This window comes from Aythya marila (genome assembly GCF_965140915.1).
Source record: "Aythya marila genome assembly, chromosome: 2".
In the NCBI taxonomy this organism is placed as follows: Eukaryota; Metazoa; Chordata; class Aves; order Anseriformes; family Anatidae; genus Aythya; species Aythya marila.
In genome coordinates this window covers 121,018,995-121,043,201 of record NC_139043.1, presented here as the reverse complement: position 1 = coordinate 121,043,201, position 24,207 = coordinate 121,018,995, and the positions used below count along the sequence as shown (strand labels likewise).

Below are 24,207 nucleotides of genomic sequence, written 5' to 3'. Positions count from 1 at the left end.
GTGTTGTTTTGTGAGCGTGTTGATGGGAGGTGAAGTGAGAGGAGGGCAGAAGGTTCCGGCGAGTGGTTTGAGGCGGTAGCATTCTGTTTGTGTGTGTGTGTGAGGAGAGGGCAAGGAAAGGGTTTGTGTGTTTCTGTGTTTCTGTGTCCGTGCCTGTAGTGAGGCAAGCGCCTGAGGCGTGCGTAGAGGTGTGTTGGTGTTGTAGGGTAGGGTGTATGGAGGAGGAGTTGTAGCAGAGTGGTGCTGCTTAGTTGTGCAGGCGGGAGAGGTGTGTGAGGGGCGTGTGAAGGGCGTGTTGCCGGGCAGGTGTCTGTGATTCCTTCGATAGCTCAGCTGGTAGAGCGGAGGACTGTAGGCTCCCATGCACGGCCATCCTTAGGTCGCTGGCTCAACTCCGGCTCGAAGGAGTGCCCTTTTGGCTCTTGTCCAGGCCACGGGCTGGCTGACTGCGAGCAGGCGGCTGCTCAGGGGCCGGCCGTGGGCTGGGGAATTAGCTCAAGTGGTAGAGCGCTCGCTTAGCATGTGAGAGGCAGCGGGATCGATGCCCGCATTCTCCAATGCTTTTCCGTCCCCTTGCCTGCTCATCAGGCCTGCGGCAGTGGGGACGCGTGTCGTCCGTACTGGGGGGCTCTGGAGAACCTGCGCAGCGTCTGGGCTGCTGCGGACGGACGAGGACGGCATCCAGTCAGTCAGCCTGCAGGCCAAGGGCAGCACGGGCTGGAGCAGGAGGGAAGGGATTCTCCTGCGCCACTAATGGGCACGCGATCGACGGCATCAAGAGCAGCACGACCTCGTGTAGGCCTCAGTGTGCGAGGAAGACGTTGAGCAAGTGCTGCAGGCTGAGAAGAAGGCCACCGTCGGGACTGCGTGACTTGGGAACACGTGCTCGCCGAGGACGCTTCGATGAACGGGGGCCTATCCAGAGCCTGGAGAAGAGTGGGCTTTGTGGGGAGGAAAGCAGCCCCCTTTCTCGGCGTCGCTTCTTGGGTCGTTGTCGATGCAGTAGGGCTCGTCCTTTTTGTCCGGCCATTAGCAGAAGAGCGCGGAAGAAGGAAGCCCTGTTGAAGCAGGAGGGGTGTCCCAGCGTGAATGTGGGAAAGTGGCTTTTGCACTGAGGAGAGTCAGACAGCGGGTGAGGGTGGGCAGGGGCTCTGTGCGGTCCGCCTGCGTGAGTGGTCGTGAGGCGGAGGCGCTAAAGCCCTGCCACAGGCGGTATTACCGGCCGAAGGTGGGAGCTGTTGGAGGTAGCGGTTGCACTCTGCGCATGCTGAGGACAGAGTGTGTGTTGCCCTTGTGCGCAAGGCGAAGCCGTGAGGGGTTGTTTGGGGTGTTGCGGAAGTGTGGAGGAGGTTAGTGAGAAGATGGGTGATGGGTGTTGTTTTGTGAGCGTGTTGATGGGAGGTGAAGTGAGAGGAGGGCAGAAGGTTCCGGCGAGTGGTTTGAGGCGGTAGCATTCTGTTTGTGTGTGTGTGTGAGGAGAGGGCAAGGAAAGGGTTTGTGTGTTTCTGTGTTTCTGTGTCCGTGCCTGTAGTGAGGCAAGCGCCTGAGGCGTGCGTAGAGGTGTGTTGGTGTTGTAGGGTAGGGTGTATGGAGGAGGAGTTGTAGCAGAGTGGTGCTGCTTAGTTGTGCAGGCGGGAGAGGTGTGTGAGGGGCGTGTGAAGGGCGTGTTGCCGGGCAGGTGTCTGTGATTCCTTCGATAGCTCAGCTGGTAGAGCGGAGGACTGTAGGCTCCCATGCACGGCCATCCTTAGGTCGCTGGTTCAACTCCGGCTCGAAGGAGTGCCCTTTTGGCTCTTGTCCAGGCCACGGGCTGGCTGACTGCGAGCAGGCGGCTGCTCAGGGGCCGGCCGTGGGCTGGGGAATTAGCTCAAGTGGTAGAGCGCTCGCTTAGCATGTGAGAGGCAGCGGGATCGATGCCCGCATTCTCCAATGCTTTTCCGTCCCCTTGCCTGCTCATCAGGCCTGCGGCAGTGGGGATGCGTGTCGTCCGTACTGGGGGGCTCTGGAGAACCTGCGCAGCGTCTGGGCTGCTGCGGACGGACGAGGACGGCATCCAGTCAGTCAGCCTGCAGGCCAAGGGCAGCACGGGCTGGAGCAGGAGGGAAGGGATTCTCCTGCGCCACTAATGGGCACGCGATCGACGGCATCAAGAGAAGCACGACCTCGTGTAGGCCTCAGTGTGCGAGGAAGACGTTGAGCAAGTGCTGCAGGCTGAGAAGAAGGCCACCGTCGGGACTGCGTGACTTGGGAACACGTGCTCGCCGAGGACGCTTCGATGAACGGGGGCCTATCCAGAGCCTGGAGAAGAGTGGGCTTTGTGGGGAGGAAAGCAGCCTCCTTTCTCGGCGTCGCTTCTTGGGTCGTTGTCGATGCAGTAGGGCTCGTCCTTTTTGTCCGGCCATTAGCAGAAGAGCGCGGAAGAAGGAAGCCCTGTTGAAGCAGGAGGGGTGTCCCAGCGTGAATGTGGGAAAGTGGCTTTTGCACTGAGGAGAGTCAGACAGCGGGTGAGGGTGGGCAGGGGCTCTGTGCGGTCCGCCTGCGTGAGTGGTCGTGAGGCGGAGGCGCTAAAGCCCTGCCACAGGCGGTATTACCGGCCGAAGGTGGGAGCTGTTGGAGGTAGCGGTTGCACTCTGCGCATGCTGAGGACAGAGTGTGTGTTGCCCTTGTGCGCAAGGCGAAGCCGTGAGGGGTTGTTTGGGGTGTTGCGGAAGTGTGGAGGAGGTTAGTGAGAAGATGGGTGATGGGTGTTGTTTTGTGAGCGTGTTGATGGGAGGTGAAGTGAGAGGAGGGCAGAAGGTTCCGGCGAGTGGTTTGAGGCGGTAGCATTCTGTTTGTGTGTGTGTGTGAGGAGAGGGCAAGGAAAGGGTTTGTGTGTTTCTGTGTTTCTGTGTCCGTGCCTGTAGTGAGGCAAGCGCCTGAGGCGTGCGTAGAGGTGTGTTGGTGTTGTAGGATAGGGTGTATGGAGGAGGAGTTGTAGCAGAGTGGTGCTGCTTAGTTGTGCAGGCGGGAGAGGTGTGTGAGGGGCGTGTGAAGGGCGTGTTGCCGGGCAGGTGTCTGTGATTCCTTCGATAGCTCAGCTGGTAGAGCGGAGGACTGTAGGCTCCCATGCACGGCCATCCTTAGGTCGCTGGTTCAACTCCGGCTCGAAGGAGTGCCCTTTTGGCTCTTGTCCAGGCCACGGGCTGGCTGACTGCGAGCAGGCGGCTGCTCAGGGGCCGGCCGTGGGCTGGGGAATTAGCTCAAGTGGTAGAGCGCTCGCTTAGCATGTGAGAGGCAGCGGGATCGATGCCCGCATTCTCCAATGCTTTTCCGTCCCCTTGCCTGCTCATCAGGCCTGCGGCAGTGGGGACGCGTGTCGTCCGTACTGGGGGGCTCTGGAGAACCTGCGCAGCGTCTGGGCTGCTGCGGACGGACGAGGACGGCATCCAGTCAGTCAGCCTGCAGGCCAAGGGCAGCACGGGCTGGAGCAGGAGGGAAGGGATTCTCCTGCGCCACTAATGGGCACGCGATCGACGGCATCAAGAGCAGCACGACCTCGTGTAGGCCTCAGTGTGCGAGGAAGACGTTGAGCAAGTGCTGCAGGCTGAGAAGAAGGCCACCGTCGGGACTGCGTGACTTGGGAACACGTGCTCGCCGAGGACGCTTCGATGAACGGGGGCCTATCCAGAGCCTGGAGAAGAGTGGGTTTTGTGGGGAGGAAAGCAGCCCCCTTTCTCGGCGTCGCTTCTTGGGTCGTTGTCGATGCAGTAGGGCTCGTCCTTTTTGTCCGGCCATTAGCAGAAGAGCGCGGAAGAAGGAAGCCCTGTTGAAGCAGGAGGGGTGTCCCAGCGTGAATGTGGGAAAGTGGCTTTTGCACTGAGGAGAGTCAGACAGCGGGTGAGGGTGGGCAGGGGCTCTGTGCGGTCCGCCTGCGTGAGTGGTCGTGAGGCGGAGGCGCTAAAGCCCTGCCACAGGCGGTATTACCGGCCGAAGGTGGGAGCTGTTGGAGGTAGCGGTTGCACTCTGCGCATGCTGAGGACAGAGTGTGTGTTGCCCTTGTGCGCAAGGCGAAGCCGTGAGGGGTTGTTTGGGGTGTTGCGGAAGTGTGGAGGAGGTTAGTGAGAAGATGGGTGATGGGTGTTGTTTTGTGAGCGTGTTGATGGGAGGTGAAGTGAGAGGAGGGCAGAAGGTTCCGGCGAGTGGTTTGAGGCGGTAGCATTCTGTTTGTGTGTGTGTGTGAGGAGAGGGCAAGGAAAGGGTTTGTGTGTTTCTGTGTTTCTGTGTCCGTGCCTGTAGTGAGGCAAGCGCCTGAGGCGTGCGTAGAGGTGTGTTGGTGTTGTAGGGTAGGGTGTATGGAGGAGGAGTTGTAGCAGAGTGGTGCTGCTTAGTTGTGCAGGCGGGAGAGGTGTGTGAGGGGCGTGTGAAGGGCGTGTTGCCGGGCAGGTGTCTGTGATTCCTTCGATAGCTCAGCTGGTAGAGCGGAGGACTGTAGGCTCCCATGCACGGCCATCCTTAGGTCGCTGGTTCAACTCCGGCTCGAAGGAGTGCCCTTTTGGCTCTTGTCCAGGCCACGGGCTGGCTGACTGCGAGCAGGCGGCTGCTCAGGGGCCGGCCGTGGGCTGGGGAATTAGCTCAAGTGGTAGAGCGCTCGCTTAGCATGTGAGAGGCAGCGGGATCGATGCCCGCATTCTCCAATGCTTTTCCGTCCCCTTGCCTGCTCATCAGGCCTGCGGCAGTGGGGACGCGTGTCGTCCGTACTGGGGGGCTCTGGAGAACCTGCGCAGCGTCTGGGCTGCTGCGGACGGACGAGGACGGCATCCAGTCAGTCAGCCTGCAGGCCAAGGGCAGCACGGGCTGGAGCAGGAGGGAAGGGATTCTCCTGCGCCACTAATGGGCACGCGATCGACGGCATCAAGAGCAGCACGACCTCGTGTAGGCCTCAGTGTGCGAGGAAGACGTTGAGCAAGTGCTGCAGGCTGAGAAGAAGGCCACCGTCGGGACTGCGTGACTTGGGAACACGTGCTCGCCGAGGACGCTTCGATGAACGGGGGCCTATCCAGAGCCTGGAGAAGAGTGGGCTTTGTGGGGAGGAAAGCAGCCCCCTTTCTCGGCGTCGCTTCTTGGGTCGTTGTCGATGCAGTAGGGCTCGTCCTTTTTGTCCGGCCATTAGCAGAAGAGCGCGGAAGAAGGAAGCCCTGTTGAAGCAGGAGGGGTGTCCCAGCGTGAATGTGGGAAAGTGGCTTTTGCACTGAGGAGAGTCAGACAGCGGGTGAGGGTGGGCAGGGGCTCTGTGCGGTCCGCCTGCGTGAGTGGTCGTGAGGCGGAGGCGCTAAAGCCCTGCCACAGGCGGTATTACCGGCCGAAGGTGGGAGCTGTTGGAGGTAGCGGTTGCACTCTGCGCATGCTGAGGACAGAGTGTGTGTTGCCCTTGTGCGCAAGGCGAAGCCGTGAGGGGTTGTTTGGGGTGTTGCGGAAGTGTGGAGGAGGTTAGTGAGAAGATGGGTGATGGGTGTTGTTTTGTGAGCGTGTTGATGGGAGGTGAAGTGAGAGGAGGGCAGAAGGTTCCGGCGAGTGGTTTGAGGCGGTAGCATTCTGTTTGTGTGTGTGTGTGAGGAGAGGGCAAGGAAAGGGTTTGTGTGTTTCTGTGTTTCTGTGTCCGTGCCTGTAGTGAGGCAAGCGCCTGAGGCGTGCGTAGAGGTGTGTTGGTGTTGTAGGGTAGGGTGTATGGAGGAGGAGTTGTAGCAGAGTGGTGCTGCTTAGTTGTGCAGGCGGGAGAGGTGTGTGAGGGGCGTGTGAAGGGCGTGTTGCCGGGCAGGTGTCTGTGATTCCTTCGATAGCTCAGCTGGTAGAGCGGAGGACTGTAGGCTCCCATGCACGGCCATCCTTAGGTCGCTGGTTCAACTCCGGCTCGAAGGAGTGCCCTTTTGGCTCTTGTCCAGGCCACGGGCTGGCTGACTGCGAGCAGGCGGCTGCTCAGGGGCCGGCCGTGGGCTGGGGAATTAGCTCAAGTGGTAGAGCGCTCGCTTAGCATGTGAGAGGCAGCGGGATCGATGCCCGCATTCTCCAATGCTTTTCCGTCCCCTTGCCTGCTCATCAGGCCTGCGGCAGTGGGGATGCGTGTCGTCCGTACTGGGGGGCTCTGGAGAACCTGCGCAGCGTCTGGGCTGCTGCGGACGGACGAGGACGGCATCCAGTCAGTCAGCCTGCAGGCCAAGGGCAGCACGGGCTGGAGCAGGAGGGAAGGGATTCTCCTGCGCCACTAATGGGCACGCGATCGACGGCATCAAGAGCAGCACGACCTCGTGTAGGCCTCAGTGTGCGAGGAAGACGTTGAGCAAGTGCTGCAGGCTGAGAAGAAGGCCACCGTCGGGACTGCGTGACTTGGGAACACGTGCTCGCCGAGGACGCTTCGATGAACGGGGGCCTATCCAGAGCCTGGAGAAGAGTGGGCTTTGTGGGGAGGAAAGCAGCCCCCTTTCTCGGCGTCGCTTCTTGGGTCGTTGTCGATGCAGTAGGGCTCGTCCTTTTTGTCCGGCCATTAGCAGAAGAGCGCGGAAGAAGGAAGCCCTGTTGAAGCAGGAGGGGTGTCCCAGCGTGAATGTGGGAAAGTGGCTTTTGCACTGAGGAGAGTCAGACAGCGGGTGAGGGTGGGCAGGGGCTCTGTGCGGTCCGCCTGCGTGAGTGGTCGTGAGGCGGAGGCGCTAAAGCCCTGCCACAGGCGGTATTACCGGCCGAAGGTGGGAGCTGTTGGAGGTAGCGGTTGCACTCTGCGCATGCTGAGGACAGAGTGTGTGTTGCCCTTGTGCGCAAGGCGAAGCCGTGAGGGGTTGTTTGGGGTGTTGCGGAAGTGTGGAGGAGGTTAGTGAGAAGATGGGTGATGGGTGTTGTTTTGTGAGCGTGTTGATGGGAGGTGAAGTGAGAGGAGGGCAGAAGGTTCCGGCGAGTGGTTTGAGGCGGTAGCATTCTGTTTGTGTGTGTGTGTGAGGAGAGGGCAAGGAAAGGGTTTGTGTGTTTCTGTGTTTCTGTGTCCGTGCCTGTAGTGAGGCAAGCGCCTGAGGCGTGCGTAGAGGTGTGTTGGTGTTGTAGGGTAGGGTGTATGGAGGAGGAGTTGTAGCAGAGTGGTGCTGCTTAGTTGTGCAGGCGGGAGAGGTGTGTGAGGGGCGTGTGAAGGGCGTGTTGCCGGGCAGGTGTCTGTGATTCCTTCGATAGCTCAGCTGGTAGAGCGGAGGACTGTAGGCTCCCATGCACGGCCATCCTTAGGTCGCTGGTTCAACTCCGGCTCGAAGGAGTGCCCTTTTGGCTCTTGTCCAGGCCACGGGCTGGCTGACTGCGAGCAGGCGGCTGCTCAGGGGCCGGCCGTGGGCTGGGGAATTAGCTCAAGTGGTAGAGCGCTCGCTTAGCATGTGAGAGGCAGCGGGATCGATGCCCGCATTCTCCAATGCTTTTCCGTCCCCTTGCCTGCTCATCAGGCCTGCGGCAGTGGGGATGCGTGTCGTCCGTACTGGGGGGCTCTGGAGAACCTGCGCAGCGTCTGGGCTGCTGCGGACGGACGAGGACGGCATCCAGTCAGTCAGCCTGCAGGCCAAGGGCAGCACGGGCTGGAGCAGGAGGGAAGGGATTCTCCTGCGCCACTAATGGGCACGCGATCGACGGCATCAAGAGAAGCACGACCTCGTGTAGGCCTCAGTGTGCGAGGAAGACGTTGAGCAAGTGCTGCAGGCTGAGAAGAAGGCCACCGTCGGGACTGCGTGACTTGGGAACACGTGCTCGCCGAGGACGCTTCGATGAACGGGGGCCTATCCAGAGCCTGGAGAAGAGTGGGCTTTGTGGGGAGGAAAGCAGCCTCCTTTCTCGGCGTCGCTTCTTGGGTCGTTGTCGATGCAGTAGGGCTCGTCCTTTTTGTCCGGCCATTAGCAGAAGAGCGCGGAAGAAGGAAGCCCTGTTGAAGCAGGAGGGGTGTCCCAGCGTGAATGTGGGAAAGTGGCTTTTGCACTGAGGAGAGTCAGACAGCGGGTGAGGGTGGGCAGGGGCTCTGTGCGGTCCGCCTGCGTGAGTGGTCGTGAGGCGGAGGCGCTAAAGCCCTGCCACAGGCGGTATTACCGGCCGAAGGTGGGAGCTGTTGGAGGTAGCGGTTGCACTCTGCGCATGCTGAGGACAGAGTGTGTGTTGCCCTTGTGCGCAAGGCGAAGCCGTGAGGGGTTGTTTGGGGTGTTGCGGAAGTGTGGAGGAGGTTAGTGAGAAGATGGGTGATGGGTGTTGTTTTGTGAGCGTGTTGATGGGAGGTGAAGTGAGAGGAGGGCAGAAGGTTCCGGCGAGTGGTTTGAGGCGGTAGCATTCTGTTTGTGTGTGTGTGTGAGGAGAGGGCAAGGAAAGGGTTTGTGTGTTTCTGTGTTTCTGTGTCCGTGCCTGTAGTGAGGCAAGCGCCTGAGGCGTGCGTAGAGGTGTGTTGGTGTTGTAGGATAGGGTGTATGGAGGAGGAGTTGTAGCAGAGTGGTGCTGCTTAGTTGTGCAGGCGGGAGAGGTGTGTGAGGGGCGTGTGAAGGGCGTGTTGCCGGGCAGGTGTCTGTGATTCCTTCGATAGCTCAGCTGGTAGAGCGGAGGACTGTAGGCTCCCATGCACGGCCATCCTTAGGTCGCTGGTTCAACTCCGGCTCGAAGGAGTGCCCTTTTGGCTCTTGTCCAGGCCACGGGCTGGCTGACTGCGAGCAGGCGGCTGCTCAGGGGCCGGCCGTGGGCTGGGGAATTAGCTCAAGTGGTAGAGCGCTCGCTTAGCATGTGAGAGGCAGCGGGATCGATGCCCGCATTCTCCAATGCTTTTCCGTCCCCTTGCCTGCTCATCAGGCCTGCGGCAGTGGGGACGCGTGTCGTCCGTACTGGGGGGCTCTGGAGAACCTGCGCAGCGTCTGGGCTGCTGCGGACGGACGAGGACGGCATCCAGTCAGTCAGCCTGCAGGCCAAGGGCAGCACGGGCTGGAGCAGGAGGGAAGGGATTCTCCTGCGCCACTAATGGGCACGCGATCGACGGCATCAAGAGCAGCACGACCTCGTGTAGGCCTCAGTGTGCGAGGAAGACGTTGAGCAAGTGCTGCAGGCTGAGAAGAAGGCCACCGTCGGGACTGCGTGACTTGGGAACACGTGCTCGCCGAGGACGCTTCGATGAACGGGGGCCTATCCAGAGCCTGGAGAAGAGTGGGCTTTGTGGGGAGGAAAGCAGCCCCCTTTCTCGGCGTCGCTTCTTGGGTCGTTGTCGATGCAGTAGGGCTCGTCCTTTTTGTCCGGCCATTAGCAGAAGAGCGCGGAAGAAGGAAGCCCTGTTGAAGCAGGAGGGGTGTCCCAGCGTGAATGTGGGAAAGTGGCTTTTGCACTGAGGAGAGTCAGACAGCGGGTGAGGGTGGGCAGGGGCTCTGTGCGGTCCGCCTGCGTGAGTGGTCGTGAGGCGGAGGCGCTAAAGCCCTGCCACAGGCGGTATTACCGGCCGAAGGTGGGAGCTGTTGGAGGTAGCGGTTGCACTCTGCGCATGCTGAGGACAGAGTGTGTGTTGCCCTTGTGCGCAAGGCGAAGCCGTGAGGGGTTGTTTGGGGTGTTGCGGAAGTGTGGAGGAGGTTAGTGGGAAGATGGGTGATGGGTGTTGTTTTGTGAGCGTGTTGATGGGAGGTGAAGTGAGAGGAGGGCAGAAGGTTCCGGCGAGTGGTTTGAGGCGGTAGCATTCTGTTTGTGTGTGTGTGTGAGGAGAGGGCAAGGAAAGGGTTTGTGTGTTGCTGTGTTTCTGTGTCCGTGCCTGTAGTGAGGCAAGCGCCTGAGGCGTGCGTAGAGGTGTGTTGGTGTTGTAGGGTAGGGTGTATGGAGGAGGAGTTGTAGCAGAGTGGTGCTGCTTAGTTGTGCAGGCGGGAGAGGTGTGTGAGGGGCGTGTGAAGGGCGTGTTGCCGGGCAGGTGTCTGTGATTCCTTCGATAGCTCAGCTGGTAGAGCGGAGGACTGTAGGCTCCCATGCACGGCCATCCTTAGGTCGCTGGTTCAACTCCGGCTCGAAGGAGTGCCCTTTTGGCTCTTGTCCAGGCCACGGGCTGGCTGACTGCGAGCAGGCGGCTGCTCAGGGGCCGGCCGTGGGCTGGGGAATTAGCTCAAGTGGTAGAGCGCTCGCTTAGCATGTGAGAGGCAGCGGGATCGATGCCCGCATTCTCCAATGCTTTTCCGTCCCCTTGCCTGCTCATCAGGCCTGCGGCAGTGGGGATGCGTGTCGTCCGTACTGGGGGGCTCTGGAGAACCTGCGCAGCGTCTGGGCTGCTGCGGACGGACGAGGACGGCATCCAGTCAGTCAGCCTGCAGGCCAAGGGCAGCACGGGCTGGAGCAGGAGGGAAGGGATTCTCCTGCGCCACTAATGGGCACGCGATCGACGGCATCAAGAGCAGCACGACCTCGTGTAGGCCTCAGTGTGCGAGGAAGACGTTGAGCAAGTGCTGCAGGCTGAGAAGAAGGCCACCGTCGGGACTGCGTGACTTGGGAACACGTGCTCGCCGAGGACGCTTCGATGAACGGGGGCCTATCCAGAGCCTGGAGAAGAGTGGGCTTTGTGGGGAGGAAAGCAGCCCCCTTTCTCGGCGTCGCTTCTTGGGTCGTTGTCGATGCAGTAGGGCTCGTCCTTTTTGTCCGGCCATTAGCAGAAGAGCGCGGAAGAAGGAAGCCCTGTTGAAGCAGGAGGGGTGTCCCAGCGTGAATGTGGGAAAGTGGCTTTTGCACTGAGGAGAGTCAGACAGCGGGTGAGGGTGGGCAGGGGCTCTGTGCGGTCCGCCTGCGTGAGTGGTCGTGAGGCGGAGGCGCTAAAGCCCTGCCACAGGCGGTATTACCGGCCGAAGGTGGGAGCTGTTGGAGGTAGCGGTTGCACTCTGCGCATGCTGAGGACAGAGTGTGTGTTGCCCTTGTGCGCAAGGCGAAGCCGTGAGGGGTTGTTTGGGGTGTTGCGGAAGTGTGGAGGAGGTTAGTGAGAAGATGGGTGATGGGTGTTGTTTTGTGAGCGTGTTGATGGGAGGTGAAGTGAGAGGAGGGCAGAAGGTTCCGGCGAGTGGTTTGAGGCGGTAGCATTCTGTTTGTGTGTGTGTGTGAGGAGAGGGCAAGGAAAGGGTTTGTGTGTTTCTGTGTTTCTGTGTCCGTGCCTGTAGTGAGGCAAGCGCCTGAGGCGTGCGTAGAGGTGTGTTGGTGTTGTAGGGTAGGGTGTATGGAGGAGGAGTTGTAGCAGAGTGGTGCTGCTTAGTTGTGCAGGCGGGAGAGGTGTGTGAGGGGCGTGTGAAGGGCGTGTTGCCGGGCAGGTGTCTGTGATTCCTTCGATAGCTCAGCTGGTAGAGCGGAGGACTGTAGGCTCCCATGCACGGCCATCCTTAGGTCGCTGGTTCAACTCCGGCTCGAAGGAGTGCCCTTTTGGCTCTTGTCCAGGCCACGGGCTGGCTGACTGCGAGCAGGCGGCTGCTCAGGGGCCGGCCGTGGGCTGGGGAATTAGCTCAAGTGGTAGAGCGCTCGCTTAGCATGTGAGAGGCAGCGGGATCGATGCCCGCATTCTCCAATGCTTTTCCGTCCCCTTGCCTGCTCATCAGGCCTGCGGCAGTGGGGATGCGTGTCGTCCGTACTGGGGGGCTCTGGAGAACCTGCGCAGCGTCTGGGCTGCTGCGGACGGACGAGGACGGCATCCAGTCAGTCAGCCTGCAGGCCAAGGGCAGCACGGGCTGGAGCAGGAGGGAAGGGATTCTCCTGCGCCACTAATGGGCACGCGATCGACGGCATCAAGAGCAGCACGACCTCGTGTAGGCCTCAGTGTGCGAGGAAGACGTTGAGCAAGTGCTGCAGGCTGAGAAGAAGGCCACCGTCGGGACTGCGTGACTTGGGAACACGTGCTCGCCGAGGACGCTTCGATGAACGGGGGCCTATCCAGAGCCTGGAGAAGAGTGGGCTTTGTGGGGAGGAAAGCAGCCCCCTTTCTCGGCGTCGCTTCTTGGGTCGTTGTCGATGCAGTAGGGCTCGTCCTTTTTGTCCGGCCATTAGCAGAAGAGCGCGGAAGAAGGAAGCCCTGTTGAAGCAGGAGGGGTGTCCCAGCGTGAATGTGGGAAAGTGGCTTTTGCACTGAGGAGAGTCAGACAGCGGGTGAGGGTGGGCAGGGGCTCTGTGCGGTCCGCCTGCGTGAGTGGTCGTGAGGCGGAGGCGCTAAAGCCCTGCCACAGGCGGTATTACCGGCCGAAGGTGGGAGCTGTTGGAGGTAGCGGTTGCACTCTGCGCATGCTGAGGACAGAGTGTGTGTTGCCCTTGTGCGCAAGGCGAAGCCGTGAGGGGTTGTTTGGGGTGTTGCGGAAGTGTGGAGGAGGTTAGTGAGAAGATGGGTGATGGGTGTTGTTTTGTGAGCGTGTTGATGGGAGGTGAAGTGAGAGGAGGGCAGAAGGTTCCGGCGAGTGGTTTGAGGCGGTAGCATTCTGTTTGTGTGTGTGTGTGAGGAGAGGGCAAGGAAAGGGTTTGTGTGTTTCTGTGTTTCTGTGTCCGTGCCTGTAGTGAGGCAAGCGCCTGAGGCGTGCGTAGAGGTGTGTTGGTGTTGTAGGGTAGGGTGTATGGAGGAGGAGTTGTAGCAGAGTGGTGCTGCTTAGTTGTGCAGGCGGGAGAGGTGTGTGAGGGGCGTGTGAAGGGCGTGTTGCCGGGCAGGTGTCTGTGATTCCTTCGATAGCTCAGCTGGTAGAGCGGAGGACTGTAGGCTCCCATGCACGGCCATCCTTAGGTCGCTGGTTCAACTCCGGCTCGAAGGAGTGCCCTTTTGGCTCTTGTCCAGGCCACGGGCTGGCTGACTGCGAGCAGGCGGCTGCTCAGGGGCCGGCCGTGGGCTGGGGAATTAGCTCAAGTGGTAGAGCGCTCGCTTAGCATGTGAGAGGCAGCGGGATCGATGCCCGCATTCTCCAATGCTTTTCCGTCCCCTTGCCTGCTCATCAGGCCTGCGGCAGTGGGGACGCGTGTCGTCCGTACTGGGGGGCTCTGGAGAACCTGCGCAGCGTCTGGGCTGCTGCGGACGGACGAGGACGGCATCCAGTCAGTCAGCCTGCAGGCCAAGGGCAGCACGGGCTGGAGCAGGAGGGAAGGGATTCTCCTGCGCCACTAATGGGCACGCGATCGACGGCATCAAGAGCAGCACGACCTCGTGTAGGCCTCAGTGTGCGAGGAAGACGTTGAGCAAGTGCTGCAGGCTGAGAAGAAGGCCACCGTCGGGACTGCGTGACTTGGGAACACGTGCTCGCCGAGGACGCTTCGATGAACGGGGGCCTATCCAGAGCCTGGAGAAGAGTGGGCTTTGTGGGGAGGAAAGCAGCCCCCTTTCTCGGCGTCGCTTCTTGGGTCGTTGTCGATGCAGTAGGGCTCGTCCTTTTTGTCCGGCCATTAGCAGAAGAGCGCGGAAGAAGGAAGCCCTGTTGAAGCAGGAGGGGTGTCCCAGCGTGAATGTGGGAAAGTGGCTTTTGCACTGAGGAGAGTCAGACAGCGGGTGAGGGTGGGCAGGGGCTCTGTGCGGTCCGCCTGCGTGAGTGGTCGTGAGGCGGAGGCGCTAAAGCCCTGCCACAGGCGGTATTACCGGCCGAAGGTGGGAGCTGTTGGAGGTAGCGGTTGCACTCTGCGCATGCTGAGGACAGAGTGTGTGTTGCCCTTGTGCGCAAGGCGAAGCCGTGAGGGGTTGTTTGGGGTGTTGCGGAAGTGTGGAGGAGGTTAGTGAGAAGATGGGTGATGGGTGTTGTTTTGTGAGCGTGTTGATGGGAGGTGAAGTGAGAGGAGGGCAGAAGGTTCCGGCGAGTGGTTTGAGGCGGTAGCATTCTGTTTGTGTGTGTGTGTGAGGAGAGGGCAAGGAAAGGGTTTGTGTGTTTCTGTGTTTCTGTGTCCGTGCCTGTAGTGAGGCAAGCGCCTGAGGCGTGCGTAGAGGTGTGTTGGTGTTGTAGGGTAGGGTGTATGGAGGAGGAGTTGTAGCAGAGTGGTGCTGCTTAGTTGTGCAGGCGGGAGAGGTGTGTGAGGGGCGTGTGAAGGGCGTGTTGCCGGGCAGGTGTCTGTGATTCCTTCGATAGCTCAGCTGGTAGAGCGGAGGACTGTAGGCTCCCATGCACGGCCATCCTTAGGTCGCTGGTTCAACTCCGGCTCGAAGGAGTGCCCTTTTGGCTCTTGTCCAGGCCACGGGCTGGCTGACTGCGAGCAGGCGGCTGCTCAGGGGCCGGCCGTGGGCTGGGGAATTAGCTCAAGTGGTAGAGCGCTCGCTTAGCATGTGAGAGGCAGCGGGATCGATGCCCGCATTCTCCAATGCTTTTCCGTCCCCTTGCCTGCTCATCAGGCCTGCGGCAGTGGGGACGCGTGTCGTCCGTACTGGGGGGCTCTGGAGAACCTGCGCAGCGTCTGGGCTGCTGCGGACGGACGAGGACGGCATCCAGTCAGTCAGCCTGCAGGCCAAGGGCAGCACGGGCTGGAGCAGGAGGGAAGGGATTCTCCTGCGCCACTAATGGGCACGCGATCGACGGCATCAAGAGCAGCACGACCTCGTGTAGGCCTCAGTGTGCGAGGAAGACGTTGAGCAAGTGCTGCAGGCTGAGAAGAAGGCCACCGTCGGGACTGCGTGACTTGGGAACACGTGCTCGCCGAGGACGCTTCGATGAACGGGGGCCTATCCAGAGCCTGGAGAAGAGTGGGCTTGGTGGGGAGGAAAGCAGCCCCCTTTCTCGGCGTCGCTTCTTGGGTCGTTGTCGATGCAGTAGGGCTTGTCCTTTTTGTCCGTCCATTAGAAGAAGAGCGCGGAAGAAGGAAGCCCTGTTGAAGCAGGAGGGGTGTCCCAGCGTGAATGTGGGAAAGTGGCTTTTGCACTGAGGAGAGTCAGACAGCGGGTGAGGGTGGGCAGGGGCTCTGTGCGGTCCGCCTGCGTGAGTGGTCGTGAGGCGGAGGCGCTAAAGCCCTGCCACAGGCGGTATTACCGGCCGAAGGTGGGAGCTGTTGGAGGTAGCGGTTGCACTCTGCGCATGCTGAGGACAGAGTGTGTGTTGCCCTTGTGCGCAAGGCGAAGCCGTGAGGGGTTGTTTGGGGTGTTGCGGAAGTGTGGAGGAGGTTAGTGAGAAGATGGGTGATGGGTGTTGTTTTGTGAGCGTGTTGATGGGAGGTGAAGTGAGAGGAGGGCAGAAGGTTCCGGCGAGTGGTTTGAGGCGGTAGCATTCTGTTTGTGTGTGTGTGTGAGGAGAGGGCAAGGAAAGGGTTTGTGTGTTTCTGTGTTTCTGTGTCCGTGCCTGTAGTGAGGCAAGCGCCTGAGGCGTGCGTAGAGGTGTGTTGGTGTTGTAGGGTAGGGTGTATGGAGGAGGAGTTGTAGCAGAGTGGTGCTGCTTAGTTGTGCAGGCGGGAGAGGTGTGTGAGGGGCGTGTGAAGGGCGTGTTGCCGGGCAGGTGTCTGTGATTCCTTCGATAGCTCAGCTGGTAGAGCGGAGGACTGTAGGCTCCCATGCACGGCCATCCTTAGGTCGCTGGTTCAACTCCAGCTCGAAGGAGTGCCCTTTTGGCTCTTGTCCAGGCCACGGGCTGGCTGACTGCGAGCAGGCGGCTGCTCAGGGGCCGGCCGTGGGCTGGGGAATTAGCTCAAGTGGTAGAGCGCTCGCTTAGCATGTGAGAGGCAGCGGGATCGATGCCCGCATTCTCCAATGCTTTTCCGTCCCCTTGCCTGCTCATCAGGCCTGCGGCAGTGGGGACGCGTGTCGTCCGTACTGGGGGGCTCTGGAGAACCTGCGCAGCGTCTGGGCTGCTGCGGACGGACGAGGACGGCATCCAGTCAGTCAGCCTGCAGGCCAAGGGCAGCACGGGCTGGAGCAGGAGGGAAGGGATTCTCCTGCGCCACTAATGGGCACGCGATCGACGGCATCAAGAGCAGCACGACCTCGTGTAGGCCTCAGTGTGCGAGGAAGACGTTGAGCAAGTGCTGCAGGCTGAGAAGAAGGCCACCGTCGGGACTGCGTGACTTGGGAACACGTGCTCGCCGAGGACGCTTCGATGAACGGGGGCCTATCCAGAGCCTGGAGAAGAGTGGGCTTGGTGGGGAGGAAAGCAGCCCCCTTTCTCGGCGTCGCTTCTTGGGTCGTTGTCGATGCAGTAGGGCTCGTCCTTTTTGTCCGGCCATTAGCAGAAGAGCGCGGAAGAAGGAAGCCCTGTTGAAGCAGGAGGGGTGTCCCAGCGTGAATGTGGGAAAGTGGCTTTTGCACTGAGGAGAGTCAGACAGCGGGTGAGGGTGGGCAGGGGCTCTGTGCGGTCCGCCTGCGTGAGTGGTCGTGAGGCGGAGGCGCTAAAGCCCTGCCACAGGCGGTATTACCGGCCGAAGGTGGGAGCTGTTGGAGGTAGCGGTTGCACTCTGCGCATGCTGAGGACAGAGTGTGTGTTGCCCTTGTGCGCAAGGCGAAGCCGTGAGGGGTTGTTTGGGGTGTTGCGGAAGTGTGGAGGAGGTTAGTGAGAAGATGGGTGATGGGTGTTGTTTTGTGAGCGTGTTGATGGGAGGTGAAGTGAGAGGAGGGCAGAAGGTTCCGGCGAGTGGTTTGAGGCGGTAGCATTCTGTTTGTGTGTGTGTGTGAGGAGAGGGCAAGGAAAGGGTTTGTGTGTTTCTGTGTTTCTGTGTCCGTGCCTGTAGTGAGGCAAGCGCCTGAGGTGTGCGTAGAGGTGTGTTGGTGTTGTAGGGTAGGGTGTATGGAGGAGGAGTTGTAGCAGAGTGGTGCTGCTTAGTTGTGCAGGCGGGAGAGGTGTGTGAGGGGCGTGTGAAGGGCGTGTTGCCGGGCAGGTGTCTGTGATTCCTTCGATAGCTCAGCTGGTAGAGCGGAGGACTGTAGGCTCCCATGCACGGCCATCCTTAGGTCGCTGGTTCAACTCCGGCTCGAAGGAGTGCCCTTTTGGCTCTTGTCCAGGCCACGGGCTGGCTGACTGCGAGCAGGCGGCTGCTCAGGGGCCGGCCGTGGGCTGGGGAATTAGCTCAAGTGGTAGAGCGCTCGCTTAGCATGTGAGAGGCAGCGGGATCGATGCCCGCATTCTCCAATGCTTTTCCGTCCCCTTGCCTGCTCATCAGGCCTGCGGCAGTGGGGACGCGTGTCGTCCGTACTGGGGGGCTCTGGAGAACCTGCGCAGCGTCTGGGCTGCTGCGGACGGACGAGGACGGCATCCAGTCAGTCAGCCTGCAGGCCAAGGGCAGCACGGGCTGGAGCAGGAGGGAAGGGATTCTCCTGCGCCACTAATGGGCACGCGATCGACGGCATCAAGAGCAGCACGACCTCGTGTAGGCCTCAGTGTGCGAGGAAGACGTTGAGCAAGTGCTGCAGGCTGAGAAGAAGGCCACCGTCGGGACTGCGTGACTTGGGAACACGTGCTCGCCGAGGACGCTTCGATGAACGGGGGCCTATCCAGAGCCTGGAGAAGAGTGGGCTTTGTGGGGAGGAAAGCAGCCCCCTTTCTCGGCGTCGCTTCTTGGGTCGTTGTCGATGCAGTAGGGCTCGTCCTTTTTGTCCGGCCATTAGCAGAAGAGCGCGGAAGAAGGAAGCCCTGTTGAAGCAGGAGGGGTGTCCCAGCGTGAATGTGGGAAAGTGGCTTTTGCACTGAGGAGAGTCAGACAGCGGGTGAGGGTGGGCAGGGGCTCTGTGCGGTCCGCCTGCGTGAGTGGTCGTGAGGCGGAGGCGCTAAAGCCCTGCCACAGGCGGTATTACCGGCCGAAGGTGGGAGCTGTTGGAGGTAGCGGTTGCACTCTGCGCATGCTGAGGACAGAGTGTGTGTTGCCCTTGTGCGCAAGGCGAAGCCGTGAGGGGTTGTTTGGGGTGTTGCGGAAGTGTGGAGGAGGTTAGTGAGAAGATGGGTGATGGGTGTTGTTTTGTGAGCGTGTTGATGGGAGGTGAAGTGAGAGGAGGGCAGAAGGTTCCGGCGAGTGGTTTGAGGCGGTAGCATTCTGTTTGTGTGTGTGTGTGAGGAGAGGGCAAGGAAAGGGTTTGTGTGTTTCTGTGTTTCTGTGTCCGTGCCTGTAGTGAGGCAAGCGCCTGAGGCGTGCGTAGAGGTGTGTTGGTGTTGTAGGGTAGGGTGTATGGAGGAGGAGTTGTAGCAGAGTGGTGCTGCTTAGTTGTGCAGGCGGGAGAGGTGTGTGAGGGGCGTGTGAAGGGCGTGTTGCCGGGCAGGTGTCTGTGATTCCTTCGATAGCTCAGCTGGTAGAGCGGAGGACTGTAGGCTCCCATGCACGGCCATCCTTAGGTCGCTGGTTCAACTCCGGCTCGAAGGAGTGCCCTTTTGGCTCTTGTCCAGGCCACGGGCTGGCTGACTGCGAGCAGGCGGCTGCTCAGGGGCCGGCCGTGGGCTGGGGAATTAGCTCAAGTGGTAGAGCGCTCGCTTAGCATGTGAGAGGCAGCGGGATCGATGCCCGCATTCTCCAATGCTTTTCCGTCCCCTTGCCTGCTCATCAGGCCTGCGGCAGTGGGGACGCGTGTCGTCCGTACTGGGGGGCTCTGGAGAACCTGCGCAGCGTCTGGGCTGCTGCGGACGGACGAGGACGGCATCCAGTCAGTCAGCCTGCAGGCCAAGGGCAGCACGGGCTGGAGCAGGAGGGAAGGGATTCTCCTGCGCCACTAATGGGCACGCGATCGACGGCATCAAGAGCAGCACGACCTCGTGTAGGCCTCAGTGTGCGAGGAAGACATTGAGCAAGTGCTGCAGGCTGAGAAGAAGGCCACCGTCGGGACTGCGTGACTTGGGAACACGTGCTCGCCGAGGACGCTTCGATGAACGGGGGCCTATCCAGAGCCTGGAGAAGAGTGGGCTTTGTGGGGAGGAAAGCAGCCCCCTTTCTCGGCGTCGCTTCTTGGGTCGTTGTCGATGCAGTAGGGCTCGTCCTTTTTGTCCGGCCATTAGCAGAAGAGCGCGGAAGAAGGAAGCCCTGTTGAAGCAGGAGGGGTGTCCCAGCGTGAATGTGGGAAAGTGGCTTTTGCACTGAGGAGAGTCAGACAGCGGGTGAGGGTGGGCAGGGGCTCTGTGCGGTCCGCCTGCGTGAGTGGTCGTGAGGCGGAGGCGCTAAAGCCCTGCCACAGGCGGTATTACCGGCCGAAGGTGGGAGCTGTTGGAGGTAGCGGTTGCACTCTGCGCATGCTGAGGACAGAGTGTGTGTTGCCCTTGTGCGCAAGGCGAAGCCGTGAGGGGTTGTTTGGGGTGTTGCGGAAGTGTGGAGGAGGTTAGTGAGAAGATGGGTGATGGGTGTTGTTTTGTGAGCGTGTTGATGGGAGGTGAAGTGAGAGGAGGGCAGAAGGTTCCGGCGAGTGGTTTGAGGCGGTAGCATTCTGTTTGTGTGTGTGTGTGAGGAGAGGGCAAGGAAAGGGTTTGTGTGTTGCTGTGTTTCTGTGTCCGTGCCTGTAGTGAGGCAAGCGCCTGAGGCGTGCGTAGAGGTGTGTTGGTGTTGTAGGGTAGGGTGTATGGAGGAGGAGTTGTAGCAGAGTGGTGCTGCTTAGTTGTGCAGGCGGGAGAGGTGTGTGAGGGGCGTGTGAAGGGCGTGTTGCCGGGCAGGTGTCTGTGATTCCTTCGATAGCTCAGCTGGTAGAGCGGAGGACTGTAGGCTCCCATGCACGGCCATCCTTAGGTCGCTGGTTCAACTCCGGCTCGAAGGAGTGCCCTTTTGGCTCTTGTCCAGGCCACGGGCTGGCTGACTGCGAGCAGGCGGCTGCTCAGGGGCCGGCCGTGGGCTGGGGAATTAGCTCAAGTGGTAGAGCGCTCGCTTAGCATGTGAGAGGCAGCGGGATCGATGCCCGCATTCTCCAATGCTTTTCCGTCCCCTTGCCTGCTCATCAGGCCTGCGGCAGTGGGGATGCGTGTCGTCCGTACTGGGGGGCTCTGGAGAACCTGCGCAGCGTCTGGGCTGCTGCGGACGGACGAGGACGGCATCCAGTCAGTCAGCCTGCAGGCCAAGGGCAGCACGGGCTGGAGCAGGAGGGAAGGGATTCTCCTGCGCCACTAATGGGCACGCGATCGACGGCATCAAGAGCAGCACGACCTCGTGTAGGCCTCAGTGTGCGAGGAAGACGTTGAGCAAGTGCTGCACGCTGAATAGTAGATCCAGGGTAGCGCGGTTTTTCACTGAAGGGAACGTATTTTGTAGCCTTGAATGGAATTTAATTCATCATTTTGTGTGTGACCTTGAATTTGGTCTCTTTGTTCAATATGTGGCTGAGAAAATACAGCCAGGTGAGTAAAAGGCTACTACCAGGTTTGTGGTCCTTAATGAGTTGATCAGTTATAACCTGGAGTTTAGATGTTTTTGTTATCTTCTGTCTTTTGCGTGATTGTTTAATAATACTATAGTATACGTAGTTTAATGAGGAGTAGTACAGGCCTCAGCATTCATGGTTTGATATGCCAGGAAGGCATTTTTTATATATTTATTTAAATATTTTTAGATGTTTTGCATTTTTCTTTATATACCCTGTACTATGATGGTTTCAATGAGATGTATTTTTTTGGGAGGAGAGTCAGTATAAGAGATCAGTTTGTTTACTTTATTTAGAATTTTTCTTACTTTGGAAGTTAATATGTAGATATCCCCCTTAAAGATTACGTTCTGTAGGTTTTTATCATTTTAACAAAATTCTGTTTCTAATTTGTAGTCTCATACAGGTATTGTCTCCATTCATTGAAGGAAAATTTGTGAGGTACTTATAATTTTTGTCTATCCAAAATGTGTGTTTTCAAACTCCTGAGGAAGACAGGAAATATGCTCTCTCTCTGCATGCTACTTCACTGTCAGTCTGGAAAGCAGAAGTCAATATGCAGTTTAAGTTATTATGGCAAAAATTGTTCTAAGGAGTATTTTTGTAGGGAATTGAAGGTAAACAGATCTCCTTTGAAATTCTGGTGATTAAAAGCCTGTTAGCTCTATCTCCTTGAAAATTTGATTGTGCCAAACTCCAAATAAAAACACAGAGAGGTACCTCTGTCATGTTTATTAAAAAGTAAATTTTGCCCTGGGCTGTGGTAGTATGATTAATACTGACTTAATTAATAATGGCATGGAACTCAGAATCAGGTATTGCTGGTTTTATACCTTGTACTAAAGATTACCCGTTCAGCAGCAGATTTGTGGATTAGCATAAATTAAATGATAATTAAAGCAAATCTATGAGACTGACTCATCATTTTATCTTGCAAATATTTACAGCTATTCCATTAAAAGTGAATCCCTTTGACATTTCCACTTTAGTTAGAAGCAGTCTTTTTTTTACTATAATTACTAATAAAGATGGATAAAGCACCACTGTCAGTTTTACCATAGATTGTTGTGTAAATCATCTGTATTCATGTTCAGCATTAAATAAAGTTAATTTCATTTTACATTCTTCCATGACAACTCTCTCCTTTGGGGACTAAAGAAAGCTTCCTTTCCAGAAACTTAAATGTAAAAGCAACAAGAAAACATGAGTTTTGATACAGAAGATGGTTTCCGCAGCCAGGCTATACTACAGGGACACAGAAGGTGCAAGTCATGAGTGAATGTGATACTGTAGTAAATTTATCCTCTAGTGCTGTAGTTATGCAAGACAGAACTGTGCAATATAAATAGTTTTGTTTCTGTTGTGTTAATAGTTTGACCGTTCATTACTGCTACTGCCTCCACTGATCATATGCCTTTTGGTATCAGAAAGAGGGAGAGATGCAATTTGTTCAAAAACACAGAGTCCCAACAAAAATCAAGCCAAACAGTATATGAATAGATTTATTTCCTAACATTTCTTTCAGTTCAAATATATTTTTACATTTGATAGCAAGGTGTGTTGAAGAGAAAGTGCTAATACAGGGCAACCAACAGTGTCCATAATGATGCTGTAATAAAAATTTTACTATACTATTAAACCTGTAAATACATGCCTGGCATGTTTTTCTGTCAAGAACACCTATTTCACTCATGACATTTAATGTTCTTTCTCTTTTTAATAGCAGCAGTACAGATTTAAGAGCAAAAAGACCAATAAAGTCTTCTAGCTTTACTTCTAGGTCTTGTTGCATGTCATAATGTTGATAAGTTGTGTTTGAGTAAAACTTGTTTAAAGTCTTCCTACCTTCTTTTTCAAAAGAGAATCTGCCAATTCCTTTGCCAGTATGTTTCAACTGTTTATTACACTCACCATTAGAACCAACTACCTTATTTTAAGCTTGAATTGATTTTAGAGTCCATCCACTGGTTTTGGTTATGCCTCTCTTCATAAACCGAAGACCCCTCTCGCACCTAACATTATTCCATTTAAAGGACATTCCACATTGTAATCAAATAATCTGTTTTTATTTATTTTATGATAAGACAAACTAATTGAAGTCCTGTCTCTCACTCTTATCCTTGAATCATCCCCTTTGTGCATAGGCTATAATTTTTAATATCAGTAAAAGATGTTAACACAGAAACTGGATGCAGTATTCTAAGACTGCACTTTGCAAGTGTGGTCTGCATTCTTTATCATAACACTCTGACCTCTTGTTTGGCTGAATTAAAACATTTTAGATTAATTATTTGTGGGATTAAATTAATGGATTCACACAATCATCAGAATCATATCTGAATCTTTTCAGTCTCACAGACCAAAAAGAAATTGTAATAACAAATTCCTTACTCAAAAGGTTTTACTATTGTGTGGATGCCAGGCCCATAAACAATTTTTGCTAAGAGTTGTGGCAACAGGAAAAAAAAGTAAATAGTTATGCTGGTATTAAGTACCTACTGTCAGAATATTTTGTGTTGCTTCACTAAATTAAACTCATCTGTGGTAAACACTTGTATAAAAATACAATACTGAGGAGTAAGTATGTTAACTTAAGAAGCATTTTTTCTATGGGGATAATTTCTGGTTTTGCAGTTTGAGACAATGACTCAGATGCAAACTCCTCTGTTCACCATTGATTTAACTGGTTGGTAACTTCAGGTTCAACTTAATGATGACATAATATCAATATATCAACTTCTGACTATTTTAGTATTTTGAAGGATGGCAGAGCACTGAATCTCACAAAGGCAGAAGATAAATTAAACACCAAAAACCAAAAAAAAAAAAAACAAAAAACCACAACACCAACCAACCAACCAACCAACCAACTACAAGGAAACACAAGAAAAATCAGAAAGAATTTATGAAGAAAATTGTTAAAGAATTGTGAAGAAAAAAATCAGAAAGAGAGTAAAATAAGCAAAAAGAAATAAGGAGCAATCTTAAGAATAAATATGTTTTGCCACTGCAAGGTGGTGAATATAGCAATGTTAGCAAACACCTTCAGTGTCATAGTTTTGTATGTTCTATGGAGGGTTGCTTCTTGAACCATACATGCTGGCTGCTGTATACAGCACAAGCTCTGTGGAGAATTCATACAGTGTCTTTGCACAACACTATGGATCTGTAACTATCTATTGTGATAAGATTTTTAAAAAGTTGCCTGTGATTTAGACACATTGCAAATCACATCTTACATACCTGTAGGACTTCTTAATCTCGTCATGTGTTGCTCCCTTCTGTAGGGCCAGGATTCCATATAATGCTTCCCCTGATGTTGACAAAGCACGTTGCCTTTGTTCAGCCATGTTAGCAGTGCATTACCAAAGCTGCTAATGTAGAACAGAATTTAAAATAGTACAGGCTACATGTATATATGGATAATATTTCTTAGTAGAGGTTAAAATTACTTACATGATTTACATGAAAGTAAAACCAAAATAAAATCTCCTTTAAATTGCTCTCCATTCCTTAAGAGATTTTAAAGGGGTGTTAAAAAGTGGAAAAGCAAAAACAACAACAACAACAACAACAAAAACAAGAAGAGAAGCTCTTGCACTATATATATCACTGCTCATAATAAAGATTTGGTGTTTTTCACACTGAATTCAGTGGCTAAATTTTCCACAGCACTAATGTCTGCATGTAGTATTTCCACCTAATTTTATTTGTATTTATTTTTCTTAAAGTCAGATTCAGTCTAACCAATTATAGGTGCCTAATTTGAGTGATTAAATGTGAAGCTTAGTCAAGCAAGGCTCCCTGTACAGTCAACAGACAGAGATACATGCTTGGAGGACAATTTACCAAGCACTTTCTCCCTATTACTCCTGCAGGGTGCTTAGGATGGCTGCAATCCCAAATCATGTGCCTAAAGATAGATGGAATTAATCTGGATCTAGGCAAGTGGGAGAATGACCTCTGTTTTACAGAGTATGGTGTATTATTTATTG

At 56.0% G+C, this 24,207-nt stretch overlaps 1 protein-coding gene across 1 annotated transcript in view; it reads right to left on the bottom strand.

The window, feature by feature from the left end:
• DNAJC5B (DnaJ heat shock protein family (Hsp40) member C5 beta) overlaps positions 1-23,562 on the bottom strand; it is a gene marked incomplete at both ends in the record, with an annotated part of 42,400 nt that extends 18,838 nt beyond the window's left edge. Inside the window, one exon of the mRNA XM_082755452.1 lies at positions 23,456-23,562. Within this exon, the coding sequence (XP_082611578.1) occupies positions 23,456-23,562 (107 nt within the window). The remainder of the gene's footprint in view (positions 1-23,455) is intronic.
• Positions 23,563-24,207: the final 645 nt, after the last annotated feature.